This window comes from Canis lupus, chromosome 3 (assembly GCF_003254725.2).
Source record: "Canis lupus dingo isolate Sandy chromosome 3, ASM325472v2, whole genome shotgun sequence".
In the NCBI taxonomy this organism is placed as follows: domain Eukaryota; kingdom Metazoa; phylum Chordata; class Mammalia; order Carnivora; family Canidae; genus Canis; species Canis lupus.
In genome coordinates this window covers 27,359,898-27,380,606 of record NC_064245.1, presented here as the reverse complement: position 1 = coordinate 27,380,606, position 20,709 = coordinate 27,359,898, and the positions used below count along the sequence as shown (strand labels likewise).

Here is a 20,709-nt window from a genome sequence, read left to right as displayed (position 1 = left end):
ACTCATAATAGTTGAAACAATCTTGAAAAGGAAGAATGAAGTTGGAGGACCTAAATTTCCAATTTCAAAACATATTACAAAGCTACAGTCATGAAGAGTATGTTAGAATTGAGAGTTCAGAAATAAACCCCCATCTGTACAGTCAACTGATTTTTTTTACAGGGATGTCAAGACAATTCAGTAAGAAAAGAATAGTCTGTTCAATGAATGGTGCTGGGAAAACTATATCCACAGGCAAAAGAGTGAAGTAAGGCCTCTATCTCACAGTGTATGTAAAAATTGATTCAAAATGGATCAGACCTAAAGGATTATATAACTCTCAGAAGAAACATGTAAATTTTCATGATCTTGAATTAGGCAATGGTTTCTTAGATATGACAGCAAAAGTATACGAAACAAAGGAGAAAAATAGATAAATTAGACTTAATTAAAATGTAAAACTTTTGTAATGCAAAGGACACTATCAAAAGGTGAAAAGACAACTTACAGAATTGGAGAGAATACCTGCAAATGATTATCTGATAAGGAGTTTATATATCCAGAATATATAAAGAATTACAACCCAATTAAAAATGGATAAAGGATCTGAGTAGCCATCTGAAAAACATATAAAAGTGGCCAACAAGCACATGAAAAGATGCTCAACAATATTAGCCATTAGGGAAATATGTACAAATTGAAACCACAATGAGATAGCCCTTAACACCTACTAAGATGGCTATAAGTAAAAAGATATAAGAGAAAATAACAAGTCCTGATGATGTCAAGAAACTGTAACCTTTATACAATGCTGGTGTGAATGTAAAATGGTACAGCTGCTTTTGCAAAGTTTAACCTGTAGTTAAACATCAAATTACCAAGTGACCCAGTAATTCTACTCCTAGGATATACGTGGATAACTGAGAACACGTATTACACAAAAACCTGTGCACAAATAATCATAGCAGCATTATTCATAACAATGGTAGAATTTTCAGAAAGTGGAAGCAACACAAATGTCTATTATCTAATGAGTGGATTAATAAAATGTAGTATATCCACACAATGGAATATCATCCAGCAATAAAAGTAAATGAAGTACTGATATATTCTACAATGTGGATAAACCTTGAAAACTCATGCTAAGTTAAAGAATTTAGTCATAAAAGACCACATATTATATGGTTCCATTTATAAAGAATGTCCAGAACAGGCAAATCTACAGACAGAAAGATTAGTGGTGACCTTGGATTGGGGGAAGAAGGTAGTGTGTAGGAGGAAAAAAAAAAAGTAGTTGCTAATGGGGGAGGTGAAGAAAATGTTTTAAAATTGACTGTGGAGGGACGCCTGAGTGGCTCAGGGGTTTAGCGTCTGCCTTCGGCCCAGGGCGTGATCCTGGAGTCCCGGGATTGAGTCCTGCATCGGGCTCCCTGCATGGAGCCTGCTTCTGTCTCTGCCTGTGTCTCTGCCTCTCTCTCTCTCTCTCTGTGTCTCTCATGAATAGATAAAATCTTTAAAAATAATAATAAATAAAAAAATAAAATTGACTGTGGTGTTGGCTGCACACCTCTATAAATATATCAAAGTCCCCTTGAATTATACACTTTAAATAGGTGAATTATTTAGTATGTGAATTACATCTCAACAAAGCAGTTACTAAAATTACTAACAGGAATATTAACTGCTAAGTGGACACTACTGGAATTAAAAATGTAAACTATTCTTCATACTGATATTTTTGTTGATCCTGTCTAGTAATATATTATTATTATCACTAATGATCAAGATATACCAATGTATTTACCTCTTTCTGTCATCTCAGTGATGGCAAAAACATATATATTTATTTGCTTAACAAATTTATTCATGATCTCTTACATATCGAAATGGCTTGAAACTAAATGGTATACCAAGAAATGTAAATCAGTAAAACTCACTCCATAAGCTAAGAATCTAGTAGGGAAGTTTAACAAGTAGTGGTAAATATATGTTGAACAATGACAAAAATCTGGATGAAAAGTATCTTGAAGTATGATACAGAAAACAAACCTGGAGTTTAGTGGAAGGAGCACTGCCTCAACCAGGAAGGACCCTAATGATCAATGCCTTTGGAGATCTCTGTTCTAATCAAGCCATTAACAAATACTGCTGCTGAATACCTCACCTCTTCCCTGGCCTTGCTTGTACTTCTTTTTTGTTGTTGTTGTTTTGCTTGTACTTCTGTAACATGAAGTGGATGGACTATGTAATAGAAAGTTTCTTCTATTTCCAAAGTTCTAATATTGAAGTTTAACTTCAATTTAGGCCAGGGTCATAAAAACCAACTATTTTCTCTACATTGGACATATGACCAAGCTAAACTGTCAGTGGAAAATGGAAAACTGATGGAAAATAAATAGAAGTAAAATATACATTTACTTTAATTGGTTAGTCACATCTACATTTTTTTTATCCCTACAAGGAAGGTGTAATCCCTAGAGCATGACTACTTTCAATACATTTATTTCAGTCTAAGAGCATGAGAGTAAGTTTACAGAGGCAGTGGTGCTAGAGCTTAAAGGATATTACAGAGGTTGACCAGTTGGTGGTCCAGTTATGGCCAGAGGTGGATGGGAGGAAATACAGAGTGTGGGTACACAGCCACTGCAAAGAGAAGGGAAAATGTTCCAAAAACAAGGAAGCAAGGACTTACAGATGAGAAAGCATGCTTGCTTGATTATACGTGGAAAACCACCAGCAATTTGGAGTAACTGCTATAAAAGCACAAGGTGATGAGGCCAAGGAGGCCTCATCCGGTGACCATGGAATGGTCCATACATACCATGACACAGAAATTGTTTGACTTTTGTGTTTGAAAGAAAAAACCTGTCAGAGTAATACGTCAAAAAAGAGGAAATGTCCAGGATTCATCTGCATGTTTATATCATCCCAAACACCTCCACCAAGAGTTTATAAGGTTATTACAACAACGAATATTGCTAGTAAAATATGCTTAAAATCTTTACCCTGGGCTAAACCATATGTAAATCAGTTTCCTTTTGAAAGTCTAAACTAGAAACCAGATGGGTCATCTAGTCCCTATCCCTCTGTATGGCATTATTTTAAAAAACTTTAGTATCTTCAGATGAACCTTGCACATTTTACTTTATCACAGACCTCACCACTCCTTACTGCCATACATACCACAAATGTCACACCTTTATGTGGCTTGTTTGACCTCTTATGTTCACATCTTGATCTTGTCCCTTACTCCTCTAGTAAGAAAGATGGGAATCCAATTAAAAGGAAGAACATTTTCCTCTAAGTCCTAGAACTATCTATATCACACACCTCCCTTCCAGTAGAATCCCCACTATGGTCTTTTAAAAACAGAAATGAAAGGTTAAAATGAATTTTAAAAGCCCTCTACAGGGAAGAGATCATAAATAATCTAGGATCAATCTGTTCCATTATGAATGACCACATGTCTAACTCCAGCTAGTCATTTTGAAAATGGAAGCTGACAATCAATGGGGACAGACTGATGAACATTCTTTCCCATTAATTACAATGATAAGGCAAAGAGGGAGAAGGGGAAGGGACCAATCCCAAGGTGAGTTACTAATGTTTTTATTTTATATGAATAGTTATTTTTCTTCTTCCATAAAACCTACATTAAGTGGTAATACCTGAAAAAAATGCTTCAGCAAATTTATACATTTTCTTCAAAATATTTTAGAAGACATTAGGAGAGAATAAAGATCAATTCTTAAAAATGCAGGACAGGAAACTTAAGTATACTTATTCAGAAAGATAATACTGTAAACACCCAATCACTATACTCTATTTTTTTACTGCATCTTATTTAAAATGTAAAAACTGCTTTTCACTTCCCAGAGAATGTAAACTGCATATATTATGAAATTACTATAGTACTTCTTATAAAATGCTATCTATTCAAAATTACGGTAAAGGAAATTCTGACACCTCTAAATTCTTATATTACAATCTCTCATAATCTGTCTCAGCCTTCAAATTAATTTTTAAAAAACCTAATCTAATTTCTGAAGTTCAATGGTGGAAGAATAACAATATTTAAGTCGTTGTAACTATTAGTGGAATCCTACAATTTAAACTTTCACCTGCAATTATATTAATGATAAAGCACTTCTTGTGAAATCAAATCCCAGGTTTACAAATAAAATTTTATCCAAACAAAAGTTAGCTAGAGAGATTATTTCTATTTTAGTTCTTACCTATGACCCTTTAAGTTTTGCCTACTATTCATAAAAATGGGAGACACAGGGCATAGCTAAGAAGAGTATAGTACCCCAGAGCTCTTAACAGTCATTCATCTTTTTCTTGTTTGTATCATCTTTCAAGTAAGTACAAACTGTATTTGATTCAAAATAAAGCACTTTTTAAAAAAATTTAACATGTAACTATAACGGTGTATAAGTTTTCTAACAAAATTTAGTTTTTCAAATTGTGCAAATATCCCTGATCAGTTTTAAAGCAGTAGCTTTCTGAAACTCTGATAATGAAGAAATTACGCTATTAAATAAAAATTAAATGAACCCAACCCAGATTTCATAAATTTGAGTAAAATTGTAGTTTGCTGGTTTAAAGTAAAATCAATATATTAAAGAGTAACATCTGTGCATACATCCTTTAATGAATATCTGCTGGAAACACACAAAGTGGCAGAAAAATCTCTTTAACAGAAGAGAATACACATGCAGCACCCCCAAAATGTGTAAGTACTAGCAGCACCATAAGAATATACTATATAAACATTAAAAGAATTTAAATATAATCAGTGCTTAAAACAGCCTATTTTCCTTAATATAATCAAACGGTTATTAAAATTTATCAGTACAAAAATAGCTTCACAAACTACTAATGTATATATACTAGTTCTGGACTCTCAGAAATAAAATAATAGCAGTTATTTATCAATATGTTACTGTATATGTGGGGAACATAAATTTACACTGAACAAAATAAAAACTTTTAGTTTTTAGTATTATATTCTAACAGCACTGGGATAGTGTAAAATTAACTATTTCCAAAGGGAATTTAGATAGCTTTAAGTCTTAAAAAAACATATCCTAGAATTTCTTATTAAGAACAAGTAAATTCCAGAATTCATACAGCTGATGCTATAAAGCAAACAGTAAGTCCCTGGAAACAGAAAACAAAACCTTCCCCCATTTGTTTATGCTCTTCTATTAGTATATATCTGCTTTATTTAGTACATAGCTAATCTAAGATAAGGTCTCAAAGGACACCCTGAACACTTCGGTGGGGAATATATACCTGCTCAGTCCTCAAATGATTTTTATCATTTAGGTTAAAAATAATTTTTAAGAAAAATAGCAATTTAGATAAAATATAATGCCATTTCTCCCAAAGAAATCACACTTGATCTTAGCCAAAAGGCTGAGAAGTGATCCTCCCCAAAGAAATCAGTAAACGTTTTCATCCTCACTAATTCCCCCTTTTATACACTCCTAAACTTCAAAAAAAGCATTTATATAAATACTCTAAAAATGTATTAATTTATTGAAACTTACTCAATGAGAATGTTTTTGCATAAGGTAAGGACATAAATAGCACTTGACTAAGGTATACTGAGTAGCCCATACATTCTAAAATTTAGTTCAGCAGTATAATTAAAAATCAAAGAAAAGAGTAAATAATGCAAAGTAGACCGTATAATGACACTGAGATAGAATATAAATAGCTGTGCTACCTTAGTAAGTAAGTTTTTTAAAAAGCTCGAAAGTAATTTTAAAACGTATTGTGGGGCAGCCCAGGTGGCTCAGCAGTTTAGCGCCACCTTCAGCCCAGGGCGTGGATCCTGGAGACCCGGGATCGAGTCCCACATCAGGCTCCCTGCATGGAGCCTGCTTCTCCCTCTACCTGTGTCTCTGTCCCTCTCTCTCTCTCTCTGTGTCTATCATGAATAAATAAAATCTTAAAAAAATAAAAATAAAAAATGAAAGTATTGTGGATGAAATTTTATGTCTGGGATTTGCTTTTAAAATAATACAAAAGTGGGGGATCCTTGGGTGGCTTGGCTGGTTTGGCGCCTGCCTTTGGCCCGGGGCGCGGTCCTGGAGTCCCGGGATCAAGACCCGTGTGGGGCTCCCTGCGTGGAGCCTGCTTCTCCCTCTTCCTGTGTCTGCCTCTCTCTCTCTCTCTCTCTCTCTCTGTGTCTATCATGAATAAATAAATAAAAATCTTAAAAAAATTAAAATAAAATAAAATAATACACAAGTGGAAGAGTGGGCAGGGGTAGGAATAAGACCGGCCATTTTTACATAACTCTTGAAGATGGGTGGGGGGGTGTTCATGGGAGTTCATCATAGTACTCTCTCTTTCAAATATATTTGAAAATCTGTGTAAGTTTAAAGAATAACAAAAAAAAAATCTTCCTTATGTCTTTAAAGCTAGTAATTTTTAAAAAGTACATAAAACTAACAAAGAGTAAAGAACCAACCATAACACAAATGCCAAAATTTCAGGACCAAATGAAAATCAAGGCCACCCTTTGGTATGTTAATTAATGAATTCATGAGACTAGGTACACGGTTTGAATTTTAAGAGCACAAATTGGCTTGCTAAGTACTATTACTACCATCAACTCTTAATTAACTTGACTAACTAGGTCATTGCTCTTCATATCCTTTCTTCATGAAATCACAACACATAGATATTTTAGTGACTTTGCTCCTTACTTAACAGTAAAATGGCATCAACCAGGACAGAGAAATGTTGGCAAAATATATATATATATATTTGTTCATTCTTTTCTGTTGAAGTAAGTACTAAGGAAGAAGGCAAACATTGTCTAAATAAGCCTTAAAAAACATACTTTTGTCTTCCTTTTTAAAAAAAAAAGCGTTTAAATTATCAAATTTAAACACAAGTTTCAGATTTAAATAAAAATTATTTTAATCTTCTGTTTCTCATTCATGAAACGCTGATCTTATTTCTACAGAGTACTTTTAGGATAGGAAGATAATAACTTCCTAACACTACGGCGTACTTGTGATAGGAGTTCAACTAAAATGTACTCTAACTGGCATTCCCTATTGGGATCAAAAGGTGAGCTGCAATCCTACTCAAGTTTCATGAACTATGCAACCTAGGACAACTGACCTAACCGCTGGGATTTAGTCTCATGTGTTGAAGGCACACGCTTTCAAACTGATGTTTCTTACATTATAATCAGGCACCTACACAAATCTGTGCATTACTGAATGAAGCAAAGTTTCTATTCTTAATGTGAATTTTACTCCAATATTTCCTATCTCATGTTTCATTTTTTAGAATGCCAAGAATAACCTAAATTGATTTCAAACTACCGAAGTTTGGAAGATCCTAGATTACACCATCTTTAAGGTCTATCCTGTTATTTTGGGATTCTAACATTGGTTATAAAACACTCAATCGTCCATCTCAGGTAGAAATCAAAACTAGTTCAGAAGGTAAGTCTTCTGAAATCCTGTAAGCTATTTTTAAAATGGTATAACAAGAAAACTATAAGACTGTATAATACCTTTAACATAATTAAAAGCTTTAAATGACCTATTAAATTTTCTTTTCAGAACTCAAGTATCTCCATGAGTAATCTACAGATTCTAGTAGTCAAAGAAGCCGTACCTTCAAGTAAAAATAACTAACTCCTATTAGACTCCCAAGTACAGAGCAGATCAATAGAAGATGACTAATCCCAGTCCATAACTCCAAATACTAAGGATCAGGAAAACAACAAACATTCAGAGACTTTTAGGTGCATAAAGTAAACTAGAAATAGTTTTTACAAATGTTAAATACAAAAGTTCTCATTTCCAAATGCTATAATATTCAATGCACATGGCTCATTTAAGTAAGTCAAAGAAATCAAATTTATTATGTTCAGTGCATTTACATCTTTTATATGGGTATGTTAAATTTAATAGGAATAAAATTTTTCCTTCCCTTTTTAAAAACTGCATACTAATCACATTGCTCTTCAGTTGTAATTGCATATTAAAAAAAAACCCTATATATTTTACCTATTGATGTGTACATGATATTCAGAGGAACTAATAAATTTTTCATGTATTCAGTTTATTTTTATAACAATAGAAAAGAGAATATGCTTACACTGCCATAGTTAAAACATATTAATGCTTTAACCATGATAATTCTAAGATGGGTCTACTATTGTATGCCAAATTATTAGCATTTTTAGGTACAAAATTAGAATACTCTTGCAGTCACAAAGTTTTCCTCACACGTTCCTTAAAAAAACTCACAACTAATTTCTTCCTCAGCCTGATCATGAGGTCTCTCAGTGTTAGTCTCTAATGTGTATATTCCGTGCTGCCCCTAATATTCAACAAATTCAATCAAAATTAGAATTCTCATGAAAAAAAGTTCTGGAATATTCTCACTTCACAGTTGTTCTGAATATGTTCAAGAATTTGATCTTTTTAGAAATTGGTCCTCAAAAGAGATGCACAATATAGGAAAACTATTTTCTTAATTTCATTAAAACTACCTGGTCAAAAATTTCCAAAGAAAGATAAAATTTAACTTTAAGACAATGACTTATAGGTATTCGTTTTTATTTGCAATGCTGCAGTTCCAGAGACCTGTGTCCAAAAAAATACCACAGTATGGCAAATTAACTGGTTTAGAACACATTTAAGATAAATTTTATCTTTTTGAAGTATCAAATTCTTTTACAGTTCAGAACTACAAGATTTATCCCCTGTTAGTTGGTACAAAAACTCAATCTGTTATAAATGTTAATAGAAGTTACAACAATAACTTCTTTCCTTCTGTGAAATCCTATGGTGAGATCATCTCTAAGAGTACAGTAAAGCTTAATTTCAGAGTAGGAAGTAGATTTAAAAAACAAAAAGCAAAAAAAAAATTTTAACCCTCAAGAACATAGATGAAACCAGGTTAACAAAGGTGGCCTTTTAGGGGCTGTGTTAAAAAAATAAGTAGAAAAGATTTACAATAATGTGTTTCACTGAAAAATGATTTGTACTGCAATTAACTCAGTAGTTCTTTTTCTACATAAAGGAAATGTTCATTCCAGTCCATATAGGCATCTATAAACTATTTAAAAACCTTTCTGAGGTTAAAAGTAACAGTTTAAAAAAAGAAAAGAAAAAGATTGACCTGGGTTTTCACTTAGGGTTATAACTTTTCAAAATTTATCTGAAACCAATAAGTTTCCATATTTACACATTTTACTTAATCATGATGGTTGAATTGAATCTGTACCTATGTGAAAATGGCAATGCATTCTGAGTTGGTTCAGCCCTTGGCTCTGAGTTCTGTGTCACATCAGGTGTTCTTTCATCATCTGTTCCATTGATACTTTCTGGTGTTAAAGGAGACTGAAGATCTCCGCCTGCTGATTCCTTTAAAAAAAGGGAGGTAGGGGATAAAAGTGTTATACTTTTATTAAAATATACAAGATTAACTTAAAGTTCAAAGTGACTCCAACGTATGCTTACTTATAAACTATACTTCCATTGAAATTTGAGTCAAAGATGTAAAAAATAAAATTTAAAGGAGAAATAATTTTTAAAAGCAGAACAACTCATAAGAAAACAATATAATTTAGAAATGTAGTTTCAAAGAACTAAAGAACTTCTGGGTTTATATAAACAAGTAATTGGTTAGAATAAAAGATGTTCAGAGAACTAATTATGAAAAAGACGACAGCACAAAAATGCAAGAAAATGTTATTTTCCTTGGGAAGGTAGGAAGGCAAAGGGAAGAATGGAATCTTCAACAAGTTTTAATTTTTTTTTATCTGCCCTACTTTTCAATTCCATAGTTATCTACAAAAGCAGCCAGAAATCCCTCTGCTACACATATAGAGTGAGTGCATTTCAGTTTGCCTGAACAATGGAATTATTTTTCTTCACAAAATTTGTCTTATTTCTACTTTAAATTAAGTTTTGTCTATCAAGGTAAATTTAATTTGTTCCTCTGGAAAGTAAGTAGAATTTAAAATGAAGCTCAAGCTGACACTTATTATTGTGACTGCCATCTTAAGATTTTCTAAGTTTGGTATTATTAGAGATCAGAATTGAGGGGTCATTGGATAAATCTGTTAACCAGGAGAGGTCCTAGTACCAGATCATTTTAAGTATAGCTTTGTGGACCCCTTGTGATCTCTGGGCACTAAAACTTCACGACTGAAATATTAGGCTATGCTAAGGAAGAAAATGAAAGCATCAGTGTCCAATAGGAGAGCAGGTAGGTATGGTCATAAGCTCAAAAAATATGGGATTTCTTCAAATAAAAACAAGAGGGGTACATGGCTGGCTCAGCTGGTAGAGCATGCGACTCTTGATCTCCAGGTGTGATTTTGAGCCCCATGAGGGGCAGAGCTTACTTAAAAGAAAACCCAACCAAGAAGATAAATGTATGTAATACAGGAAAATGCTTATAATTAGAAAAATATAAGTATACAAGGAGATATCTTAGATTATGATAATTTATATATGTTACATAAAAATACTTCACATGGAGAAATCCTAGGAAGAAATATAGAAAATATTAATGTGGTAACTAACTTTCTTTCGGGAGCTTCTGGTTTTAGATTGAATGTATTTTATTTCACATTTAAGTATTTTAACAAATTCTACCATAATGCTATAAATTATATAAGCTATTAAAGGTCAAAAGGCTACTTTCTTTTTTTTATTTTTATTTTTTAAAGATTTATTTATTTATTTATGATATACAGAGAGAGAGAGAGAGAGAGAGAAAGAGGCAGAGACACAGGAGGAGGGAGACGCAGGCTCCATGCCAGGAGCCCGACGTGGGACTCGATCCTGGGACTCCAGGATCGCACCCTGGGCCAAAGGCAGGCGCTAAACCGCTGAGCCACCCAGAGATCCCCAAAAGGCTACTTTCTTGATTCCACCTTATCACTTAACCATTTTTCAATTATTAATTGAAACCTCTATTTTGACCTTTAATTTCATTCTTTTAAAATCTTTCTCCTAAATCCTCTTTTTTTCAATTAACTGACCGTCAATGCATGAATAAGGTTTATTGTATAATGTGACAACATAAAATGGGAACGATATCCCAAGTGGCTACTTCTAGGTCAATTATGGATCATATCAATTAGCCAAAAAGTTCAAGAAGCATGAAGAAATAAATCAAGACTATTTCTCTTCCGGAAAGCCAAACCGAACTAAAATAATAAAGGTGCACTGTCCAGTCAGTTGAACAGTAAGTTGATTCACTGGAAATGAGAACAGAAACAAATTACCGCGTTAACCTGAAAGGGTTAACAACTAAGGATTCACTTGGAGATTTGCTAGGATTGAAAAGAGTGTGAGGGACAAAAGTAGATTAGGATTAAAAGAGAGAGGAAAGAGAAATAGTAGTTTGATTTCTGGTTCTCACTGCCTTCTGGGGGGAAATGAGGGTTTTGGTACATGGGGCTGGGGGAGGCCAAGAATGTCGAAGCTACTGAAGCAGAAAGACCATTTCAGAGACAGGCTAGGAAGGACAAAAAGGACAGGAAGAAAGAGATAGAGGTTCCAACAATCCCAAGTACCTCAACTCACAAACTTTCCATCAGAATGCTTGAATATTAGCTATATTTAATGAAAGGCATGCTCAGTTACCCAAGACATTATATCTAAAATGAAAAAAAAAATAAAATAAAATAAAAATAAAATAAAAAGCCAGAGCATTTTTTTAAATAAAGCAGGCTAAAAATTAATAAAATCAGTATTTGCTCATAAGAGTTACAACGGTACATAAGAGCATAAAGGGAAAATCAAACTCCTTTGACTTTCTAACTACCCAACAGGTAGTCAAAAGTAATCTGTGAAACCTTCTGGGAATTTTATCTGTATTAAAAATAACACAGTGAAATTATTTTATTTAATGTATTCCAAACATCTAGTTCTTTTTTATACTAAATTTTGAGTAATTTCTTAAACATTCAAGTTACGTTATTTCTATAAAAAAAACATACCTTATATCAAGCCAATATTTTATATCTTAAATTCAAACATTAAAATTAAAAACTTGGAGATATACTAGACTATAAACTTTTGAAAGGAAAAAAACGGATAGGCTGTCTTTAGAAAGACATTCTTGGGACGCCTGGGTGGCTCAGTGGTTGAGCGGCTGCCTTCGCCTCAGGGCGTGATCTCAGAGTCTCAGGATCTAGTCCCACATAGGGCTTCTTGTACGGAGCGTGCTTCTCCCTCTGCCCGTGTCTCTGCCTCTCTCTGCCCCTCTCTGTCTCTCATGAATAAATAAATAAAATCTTTAAAAAAAAAGACATTAAGCTAATATGGCTAGTAACCATTTTAAGGTAAAAATTATCAAACATATCTTTTTGACACATGGCTGTGTATGTGTATATGTATACCAAAGTTGATAAGAAAGATGAAAAGTGTGAAACATAAAATATAAGCACAGATCTAAGACTCAGCAACTGCTTCTTAAGAATTTTCTCTCTCTGGGGCACCTGGGAGGTTCAGTCCGTTAAATGTTGCCTGCGTTGGGCTCCGGTCATATTCCAGTCATCTGGGGATTAAGCCCCACACTGGGCTCTCTGCTCAGTGGGGAGTCTGCTCCCTCCCTCCCTCTGCTTCTCACCCCACTCATGCTTGTGCTCTCTCTCTCTCTCAAATAAATAAAATCTTTAGAGAAAAAAAGAATTCTTTCTCTCCACTCATTTATGAAGTTGTAGGAAAGCCAAAAATAAACCAACAAAAAACCCACAGTAGGAAATATCCTGAATCACATGAAAAAGAAATGATCTAGGCCTCTCCAGGCCTTCAGGGTGGTACCACTAACCTCCCCTCTCATGTCTGTGCTGTAGTAGGACAGTGGGCAGGAAGGATGGGGCAGCATTGCCTTCTCCTCTAGACCAAATACCACCACCACCTTCCATTTAATTCCAGTAAAGACTAAAATTAAAATTCCTGTTACAGTTCCAACCTTTCTGACTTAAGGAAAACAGAGCTCCTTCTCTTTATCATTTGATAAACATTCAAAGAAGACTTATCAAAAAAAAAAAAAAAAGAAGACTTATCCTATTTCAGTCTTTTCTATTTAAATGAAGATGAAAACACTGTTTTCTGGGCAGAAACTCAAACAGGAAGGACCTTATAATTTTGAGTTCCCATGGCTGTAGATACAGAAAGAAATGCCAGGGAAGAGACACAGAAGAACAAAAGGATACATTAAGGAAGATGAGGCTGAGATCATATGCCTACTACTGTCATAAACCATTCTCCATACCTGGTCACCACTTCTGAAATCCTACTTTCTGACAACCATAGAAATTCTTTGTAAACTAACTCATGCTGCTCTTTCCCCATGTAAAAGTGTAATGGCTGACGGATGCACAGTGCTAGTGGGTTAATCTCTCTTCTGTATATTTTTGTACCTACTAGTTACATTAAATGCTTACCAAGAATCAGCTCTACCTGTCCCAAGCATATTTATGCGAATTGCATTTATATTATTATACAGCTGAATTAAATATTATGCAAGCTAATAAAATCTAAATTCAAAGCTAGAGTGGTTATTTTGATAAAAACCAAAACACACTCTTAGAAACTAAAAAGTAAAATAAAATCTACAGTAACAGAAAATGACAGGAAAATCTACTATCACACTCAGATTTCTTTCCAAGTGACAAAGGTTAGCTCTACTTAAAAGAAAAACAGGAAATTGCAGACAATTAATTATAAGTATGATTTATGTACAAAAGATAACATGGAATTCCAATCAACAGATTCATATTCAAAAATTCATATTCAGCTTTAAATAAAAATATTGGTGAATCCCTAAAACATAGTATTATTGAACTTTAATTTATAAACTTAAAGATCTTTCAATGCTTCTTCACAGTAACCGACTTTTTTTTTTTTTTAAGATTTTATTTATTTGACAGAGACAAAAAGCACAAGCTGGGGGAGTGGCAGACAGAGGGAGAGGGAGAAGCAGACTCCCTGCTGAGCAGGGAGCCAGATATGGGGCTCTATCCCAGGACCTCTGAGATTGTGACCTGGGCTGAAAGTATGGTGCTTAACTGACTGAGCCACCCAGGTGCCCCATTAACCAACCTTTAAAAAAAAAAAAATTATTTATTTATTCATGAGAGACAGAGAGAGGCAGAGACACTGGCAGAGGGAGAAGCAGGCTCCCCACTGAGCAGGGAGCCCAATGTGGGACTCGATCCCAGGACCCTAAAATCACAACCTGAACCAAAGGCAGATGCTCAACCACTGAGCCACCCAGAAATCCCATTCAATTTTTTTGATTAACTCATCAACTACTAGTTTTAATTCTAACAGGTAAGAGGCACTGTACACCCTCCTATCCTCTCAACCTAACCCACACTCTTCTCACTTGCTCTTCAACCTGGTATCTAACGGCCCTCTGCCATTATGTGACTTTGTCAGATGCAATCTAGCTTTATTCCCCTCCATGGTCAGCCTATACCAGAAAGCCAATCACCCTCATTATATTCTCACTAGCATTTAGAGGCTTCCTTCCACAACAACTATCTTGCCAATTTACAATTTCTATCAACTAAACCATCATTCCTCATTCTTGTGTGCCCAAGCTAACCAAGTACAATGAGAGAAAATGCTATTAAATAGGTTAGTGTCATGAAAATAATTCTGAGCCCTGACTTCAATTATGCTCTTTAAGTGCTGAGTAATCTTTAATTTTACTTATACTCCCACTTGACTCTTCTTTTTTTACCTTACCTAACAGCTGTTCCAAACCTGTGTTCAAGCCTTCTCTCTCAGTGAATGACCTAACTCTTCCTTCCAGCGAAAATAACCTGGCATGGACTTCCTTAGTCTTCCTCCTATCTGTATCTGAATCTATTTTTATCCTTCCCTCCTGTCTCAGATGAAGAAGTGGCTCATTTGTTTCCATCCTCCTCCCTCACAATATTACCCTCTGCTGCACAATGCTCCATCAATGATCCCCTTCCTTCTATTTTTCTGTCTCCTTTACTCATCCCTTATATTTAAAAACATATGCAAATCACTCCCATACATACATTCTACAAAAAAATATCCTCAGCGTCGCATGTTCCTGAGATTATGTTAAACTCTTATTCTCGGGATCCCTGGGTAGCGCAGCGATTTGGCACCTGCCTTTGGCCCAGGGCGCGATCCCGGAGACCCGGGATCGAGTCCCACATCGGGCTCCCAGTGCATGGAGCCTGTTTCTCCCTCTGCCTGTGTCTCTGCCTCACTCTCTCTCTCTGTGACTATCACAAATAAATAAAAAATTAAAAAAAAAAACTCTTATTCTCCTCCTACAAAAGAAAATAATATTTGTGACCTTATTCCCACTACCAAACACTTCTGCCATAAGAATAGCCCAAAGTCACTAACTCTACTTCCTTTCATTCTAGAAACTACTTCACACTGGGGGCGTGGTGGCTCAGCTGGTTATGTGTCTGCCTTCAGCTCAGGTCAAGATCCCAGGGTCCTGCTCAGTGGCGATCCTGCTTCTTCTCCCTGTCCTGCTCCTGCTCTTCCTACTTGTGTGTGTGTGTCCATGTACGTGTACTCTCTCTCTCAAATAAATAAATCTTAAAAAAAAAAAAAAGTAACTACTTCACATGGCCCTTCTATACCAACAGTCCACCTGTAAATTACCAGTGAACTCTGGTTTGTTAGGCTTAAAGTCCTCTTTTATTGTTATTATTTTTTTTTATTAATTCATGAGCAAAGAGATAGAGATGGAGGCAGGGACAGACAGAGAAGCAGGCACCCTGCAGAGTAGGACCCTGGATCAGGACTTGAGCCAAAGGCAGACACTTAACAGGCTGAGCCACCCAGACACCCAGATTTAAAGTCCTCTTAAGTCTCATCCTACTGGAAGCCCCTTCTGACACTGCCAAATCATTGCCTCCAACTTAAAATGCTCTTCTCTTGACTTCTGTGCTAACATCTTCTGCTGCTCATTTCCTATCACTTTTCAGTGTCTTTCCCTATATGTCCCTCAAATTTAAGTGACAATCTTCAAGTGACAATTTCTGACCCTATCTTCCCTTCTATTTTCTTTCTGGATGATATTATTCTCTCCTACAGCTTTAAGTACTACTCATTTGTTGATGACTCTTGAGACTTAGCTCCAATTCAAAATTTCTAACTATCCACAGGCCGTATCTCCCTAATGCCTTATTCAGTACCTGAAATGGAAATCCTCTTCTGAAGTTCATGCTATAAATCAACAACAGAAGTCTCAAAAACATCTAGCTCCTCCTTTACCAGCATACCTCACCAATCCTCTAGCTCCTGTATTTCTTCCAAGTTCAATTTCACCAGCAATAATGTCTATCCCCCTCATCTCTCTATTCTCACTGCCAATACCTAGTAGGCAAACCCAATAAAGGAATGAGTAAATACACCACTAAGACAAGTAACAGATCAGAGACTCTAAAGTCCACTGTCCTTCCTTTGGACAGCAAACAATAATATCCAGAGAAGTCTAGTGAACCTTTCCTGAGATTGTAAAAACTGTTTGAGGTATCTGGTTCAGTAAAAGCACATTTGTTATGTGATACTACGAAAGTATCATATTAATTTATAGGCATTCACCTAATTCTAATGGTATATTTGTGGGTTAGATATATAACTAATATAGTTCAAGGTACTAACACTTGGCTAATATAGACCACCTTTCAAAAAAAATCCATTTTTAACAAGTGACACTCTTATTAGAGAAAATCTAAAACATTTGAGACTTACTACATTTGGAATGCCCAAAGAGATCATATACCTCAAACCTCTGACCCTATAGATTTAAGAACTACTACCCAGGCAAGTCAACTCATTTGTAGAAGATCAAACAGCTAGTCAGTCAAAGAGATACTAATAATCAGTTAAAATAAACCAGTACATAATTTGAGTAAATATAATTTGTCTTTAATTTGAACATTAAAAAATTTTGGTATTTATAACAAACCTTAAAGAAACTTGTTCTTCAAATATAGACACACACACATATATATTCTACTTTTTCTATAAAGTGAATTTTTTAAAATCTTGAGAAAGGGATGCCTGAGTGGCTCAGTGGTTGAGTGTCTGCCTTCAGCTGAGGGCGTGATCCCAGGGTCAATCCCACATCAGGCTCCTTGGAGGGAAGCAGGGAGAAGCAGGGAGCCTGCTTCTCCCTCCATGTCTCTACCTCTCTCTGTGTCTCTCATGAATAAATAAAAATCCTTAAAAAATAAATTTAAAAATAAAATCTTGAGATAAAAGCTAGTCTAAATATAGATCAAGAAAGCTACAATATATCCCAATGCTTTACAACCTGACAATTTATATGGGGAAAAAAAAAAACCCTGCAACTTGTATTTGACTAAAACAATTAAAGGAGTAAATACTTCACTCAATTTAAAAGTCTTAGTCAGGGATGCCTGGATGGCTCAGCTGTTGAGCCTCTGCCTTTGGCTTAGGGCGTGATCCTGGAGTCCTGGGATTGAGTTCCACATCATGACCCTGCAGGGAGCCTGCTTCTTTCTCTACCTATGTCTCTGCCTCTCTCTCTCTGTCTCTCATGAATAAATGAAATCTTTAAAAAAAATTAAAGTCTTAGTCAAATGACAGCTCACACTTATTTTTATTCTAAACTCTATATATTTTAAACTAAAACAGAAATATTAATGACATTTATAAGGGACTGCCACAAAAGAGGAATAGGAGGAAATAGAAATGAAAATAAATATATTTTTTTAACTATTACTCTGGGTTCTGTACATTAAAAAAAAATCATAGAGCCCTTTTTTCTTCAATGTGTATTCTGAGGAAAGCACTTAACAAGCCAATTCAAATACAGTATTCTTTTACTGTGCACTGTATAAGAAATTTCAGATTTTTTAAAAAGATATTATTTATTCATTTATGAGAGACAGAGAGATAGGCAGAGACACAGGCAGAGGGAGAAGCAGGCTTCCCATGGGAAGCCTGTGCCAGATTTGATCCTGGGACTCCAGGACCACATTCTCGGCTGAAGGCAAATGCTCAACCTCTGAGCTACGCAGGCATCCCAGAAATTTCAGATTTAAAGCCAGTCATCACTTTTGATTCTATGTCAAACTGACTGTTTAAAAGATTCCCATGGGGATCCCTGGGTGGCTCAGCGGTTTGGTGCCTGCCTTTGGCCCAGGGCGTGATCCTGGAGACCCGGGATCAAGTCCCACATCGGGCTCCCTCCGTGGAGCCTGCTTCCCCTCTGCCTGTGTCTCTGCTCCCCCCCCTCTGTGTGTGTACTCATGAATGAATCAATAAAATCTTTAAAAAAATAAAAATAAAAATAAAAGATTCCCATGGAAACAGAACATAAAATCCAATAGAGAAAAAGTTCTAAATTAATGTCTAATATTTAAAGAAGGACATGAAACAAAAGAACAATACATGATTCAACTTATTCCTAGAGATGTTATCTCCATCAAGACAACAGATTATCTGATTTGACCACACATTTTATCAAGAGTAAAAACTTAGATCAAGAGCTTAAGAATGGGGAAGTGGCTAACTAGGCTTTAAATGCCAGACTCTCTTCATCACATGCCTTTAGAGATACGGAGCAGTTTTTCTACAGTACTACTTCTCAAAGTGTTACCCCTAGATCAACAGCATCAGCCATCTCCCGGAACCCTGCAAAGTTTTAGACCCCATTTCAGCCCTACTAAATCAGAAATGCCAGGAATAGAACTCAATATTTTGTGTTTTAACAAGTTTTCCAGAGTACTGATGCAGGTTTTATTCAATTAAGGCACCTGTATCTTTCTAAGGAACATTTATGTGCCAGATACTATGTCAAGGCTTTATATCATCACCTTCACCATTACAACACCAATAACAGCTGTTAACATTTACAAATTTACTCTATGCTAAGCACTTTGTCATCCTCATTTAATTCTCACAATAACCCTATAAGAAGATACTGGTTTTCTTTCTTTTTTTTTTTCATTAAGTTTTTAATTTTACTTCTAGTGTAGTTAACATACAGTGTTATTTCAGTTTCAGGAGATACTGTTTTTTTTTTATTTTTTTTTATTTATGATAGTCACACACAGAGAGAGAGAGAGAGAGAGAGAGAGAGAGGCAGAGACATAGGCAGAGGGAGAAGCAGGCTCCATGTACCGGGAGCCCGACGTGGGATTCGATCCGGGGTCTCCAGGATCGCGCCCTGGGGCAAAGGCAGGCGCTAAACCGCTGCGCCACCCAGGGATCCCTCAGGAGATACTGTTCTTATTCTCATTTTATAAATTAAAAAAAAACAGTAACTTGCCTTAAAAAAAAACAACCCTAAAAACAAAAAAACAACTAGTAAGGGTTTAGAGCCCAGATTCAAAGCCAGGCTCTAAAGTCTATATTAATGCCATTATCATATGACGTCACCATTATCATTCTTATTCGCTCCAACAATCCTAGAACTTAAGCAGTGTGAATCCCATGCTACATATGTATAAACAGAATTGGGTTAAGTCATTGCCTGAGATCATACAGTGGCAAAAGAGAATATATATCTAAGTTTGTCTGATTTGAAAACCCACTCTTAACCAATCTATTATCTCTCCCAAATAAAGATAAAATCTATAAAATCTATGACTGACTAAATGCCTACTACTATCAATTATTCTATTTAACCTCTTGATCCCCTTGCTGAATTCCTGAGTAATATTCTATACTTCAGGCAGAGGGTTAATTTAGCAGATTGGGTTAAACCAGGGAGAATCAAGTTCTGCTCTCTAGCTGAGTAGACTCAGAATGGCCAGCAGTCATACATTTCAAACAGATATATTAATGACATCTATAAGGGACTGCCACGAGAGGGGAGGAGGAAACAGAAATGAAAATAATTTTTTTAAGTATTACTCTGGCTTTTGTACATTAAATTAGCACTCAGACTTCACATGTTTTGAAAAGATAACTTAGGGTCTGTATACTTTGGCTCTCAAATACTGATGAACTTAGAATATCTTTTATTTATGTTTCACAGTATTTTCCATATATAAACATCTTGGATATATTCCTTTGATGAAAGTCCAGGCTTAAAGACATTCCATCCACCGAAGAGGAGCAGGTATCTCACCAGCAACTTGTTCATGGTCAATTAAACAAAAACAAGTTACGGTCAGAGAAACAGGAACTAAGTACAATGGACAAGTGTAATCCATTATAATTTTATTGGAGTCCTTTGCATATTCTCTACTGCATGTGCTACAATGTCCTCTTACAATGCTAGAATCAATCACCTGAAGAGCTGGAGCTCTCAACACACACTGGTACTAAATTTTAAATAGGTTTGTACAAAAAGCATCACTAGCTACCATAGCACTTAAGGAAGACAGAGTCAAGGTAAGTTTCAAAATGATCATTCATGTTATTCCAGACCACTGCAAATGTGGAGGAGGTGTAATGGAGCCTTGGCTTCAATCCAGAGTGCACCTTTGGTCTATGAGGCAACACACGCTTTAAGCATACTTAACAGAGCTCTCCTTTCCTATTAAAAACAAACAAACAAAAAAACCCCCACCCGAACATTTTATACCAGCAGGGTTTACCAAATAGAGTTGGGTGTCTGGGGTGAGGAAGAAAGTAAAGAGCAAACAATGTTCAAAAATGGCTAGTCACTAAATTCCCAGGCAATTTCTATTCACTTCCTCAAGAAAGTTTTATGTAAATCTGCTCTTATGTTGACATT

At 35.4% G+C, this 20,709-nt stretch overlaps 1 protein-coding gene across 6 annotated transcripts in view; it reads right to left on the bottom strand.

The window, feature by feature from the left end:
• HOMER1 (homer scaffold protein 1) overlaps positions 1–20,709 on the bottom strand; it is a 135,183-nt gene that overhangs the window by 55,414 nt on the left and 59,060 nt on the right. For all 6 annotated transcript variants that reach the window (XM_049108343.1, XM_049108342.1, XM_049108340.1 and 3 more), the window contains one exon: positions 9,250–9,389. In XM_049108343.1, coding sequence (XP_048964300.1) covers positions 9,250–9,389 — 140 coding nt within the window. The remainder of the gene's footprint in view (positions 1–9,249; positions 9,390–20,709) is intronic.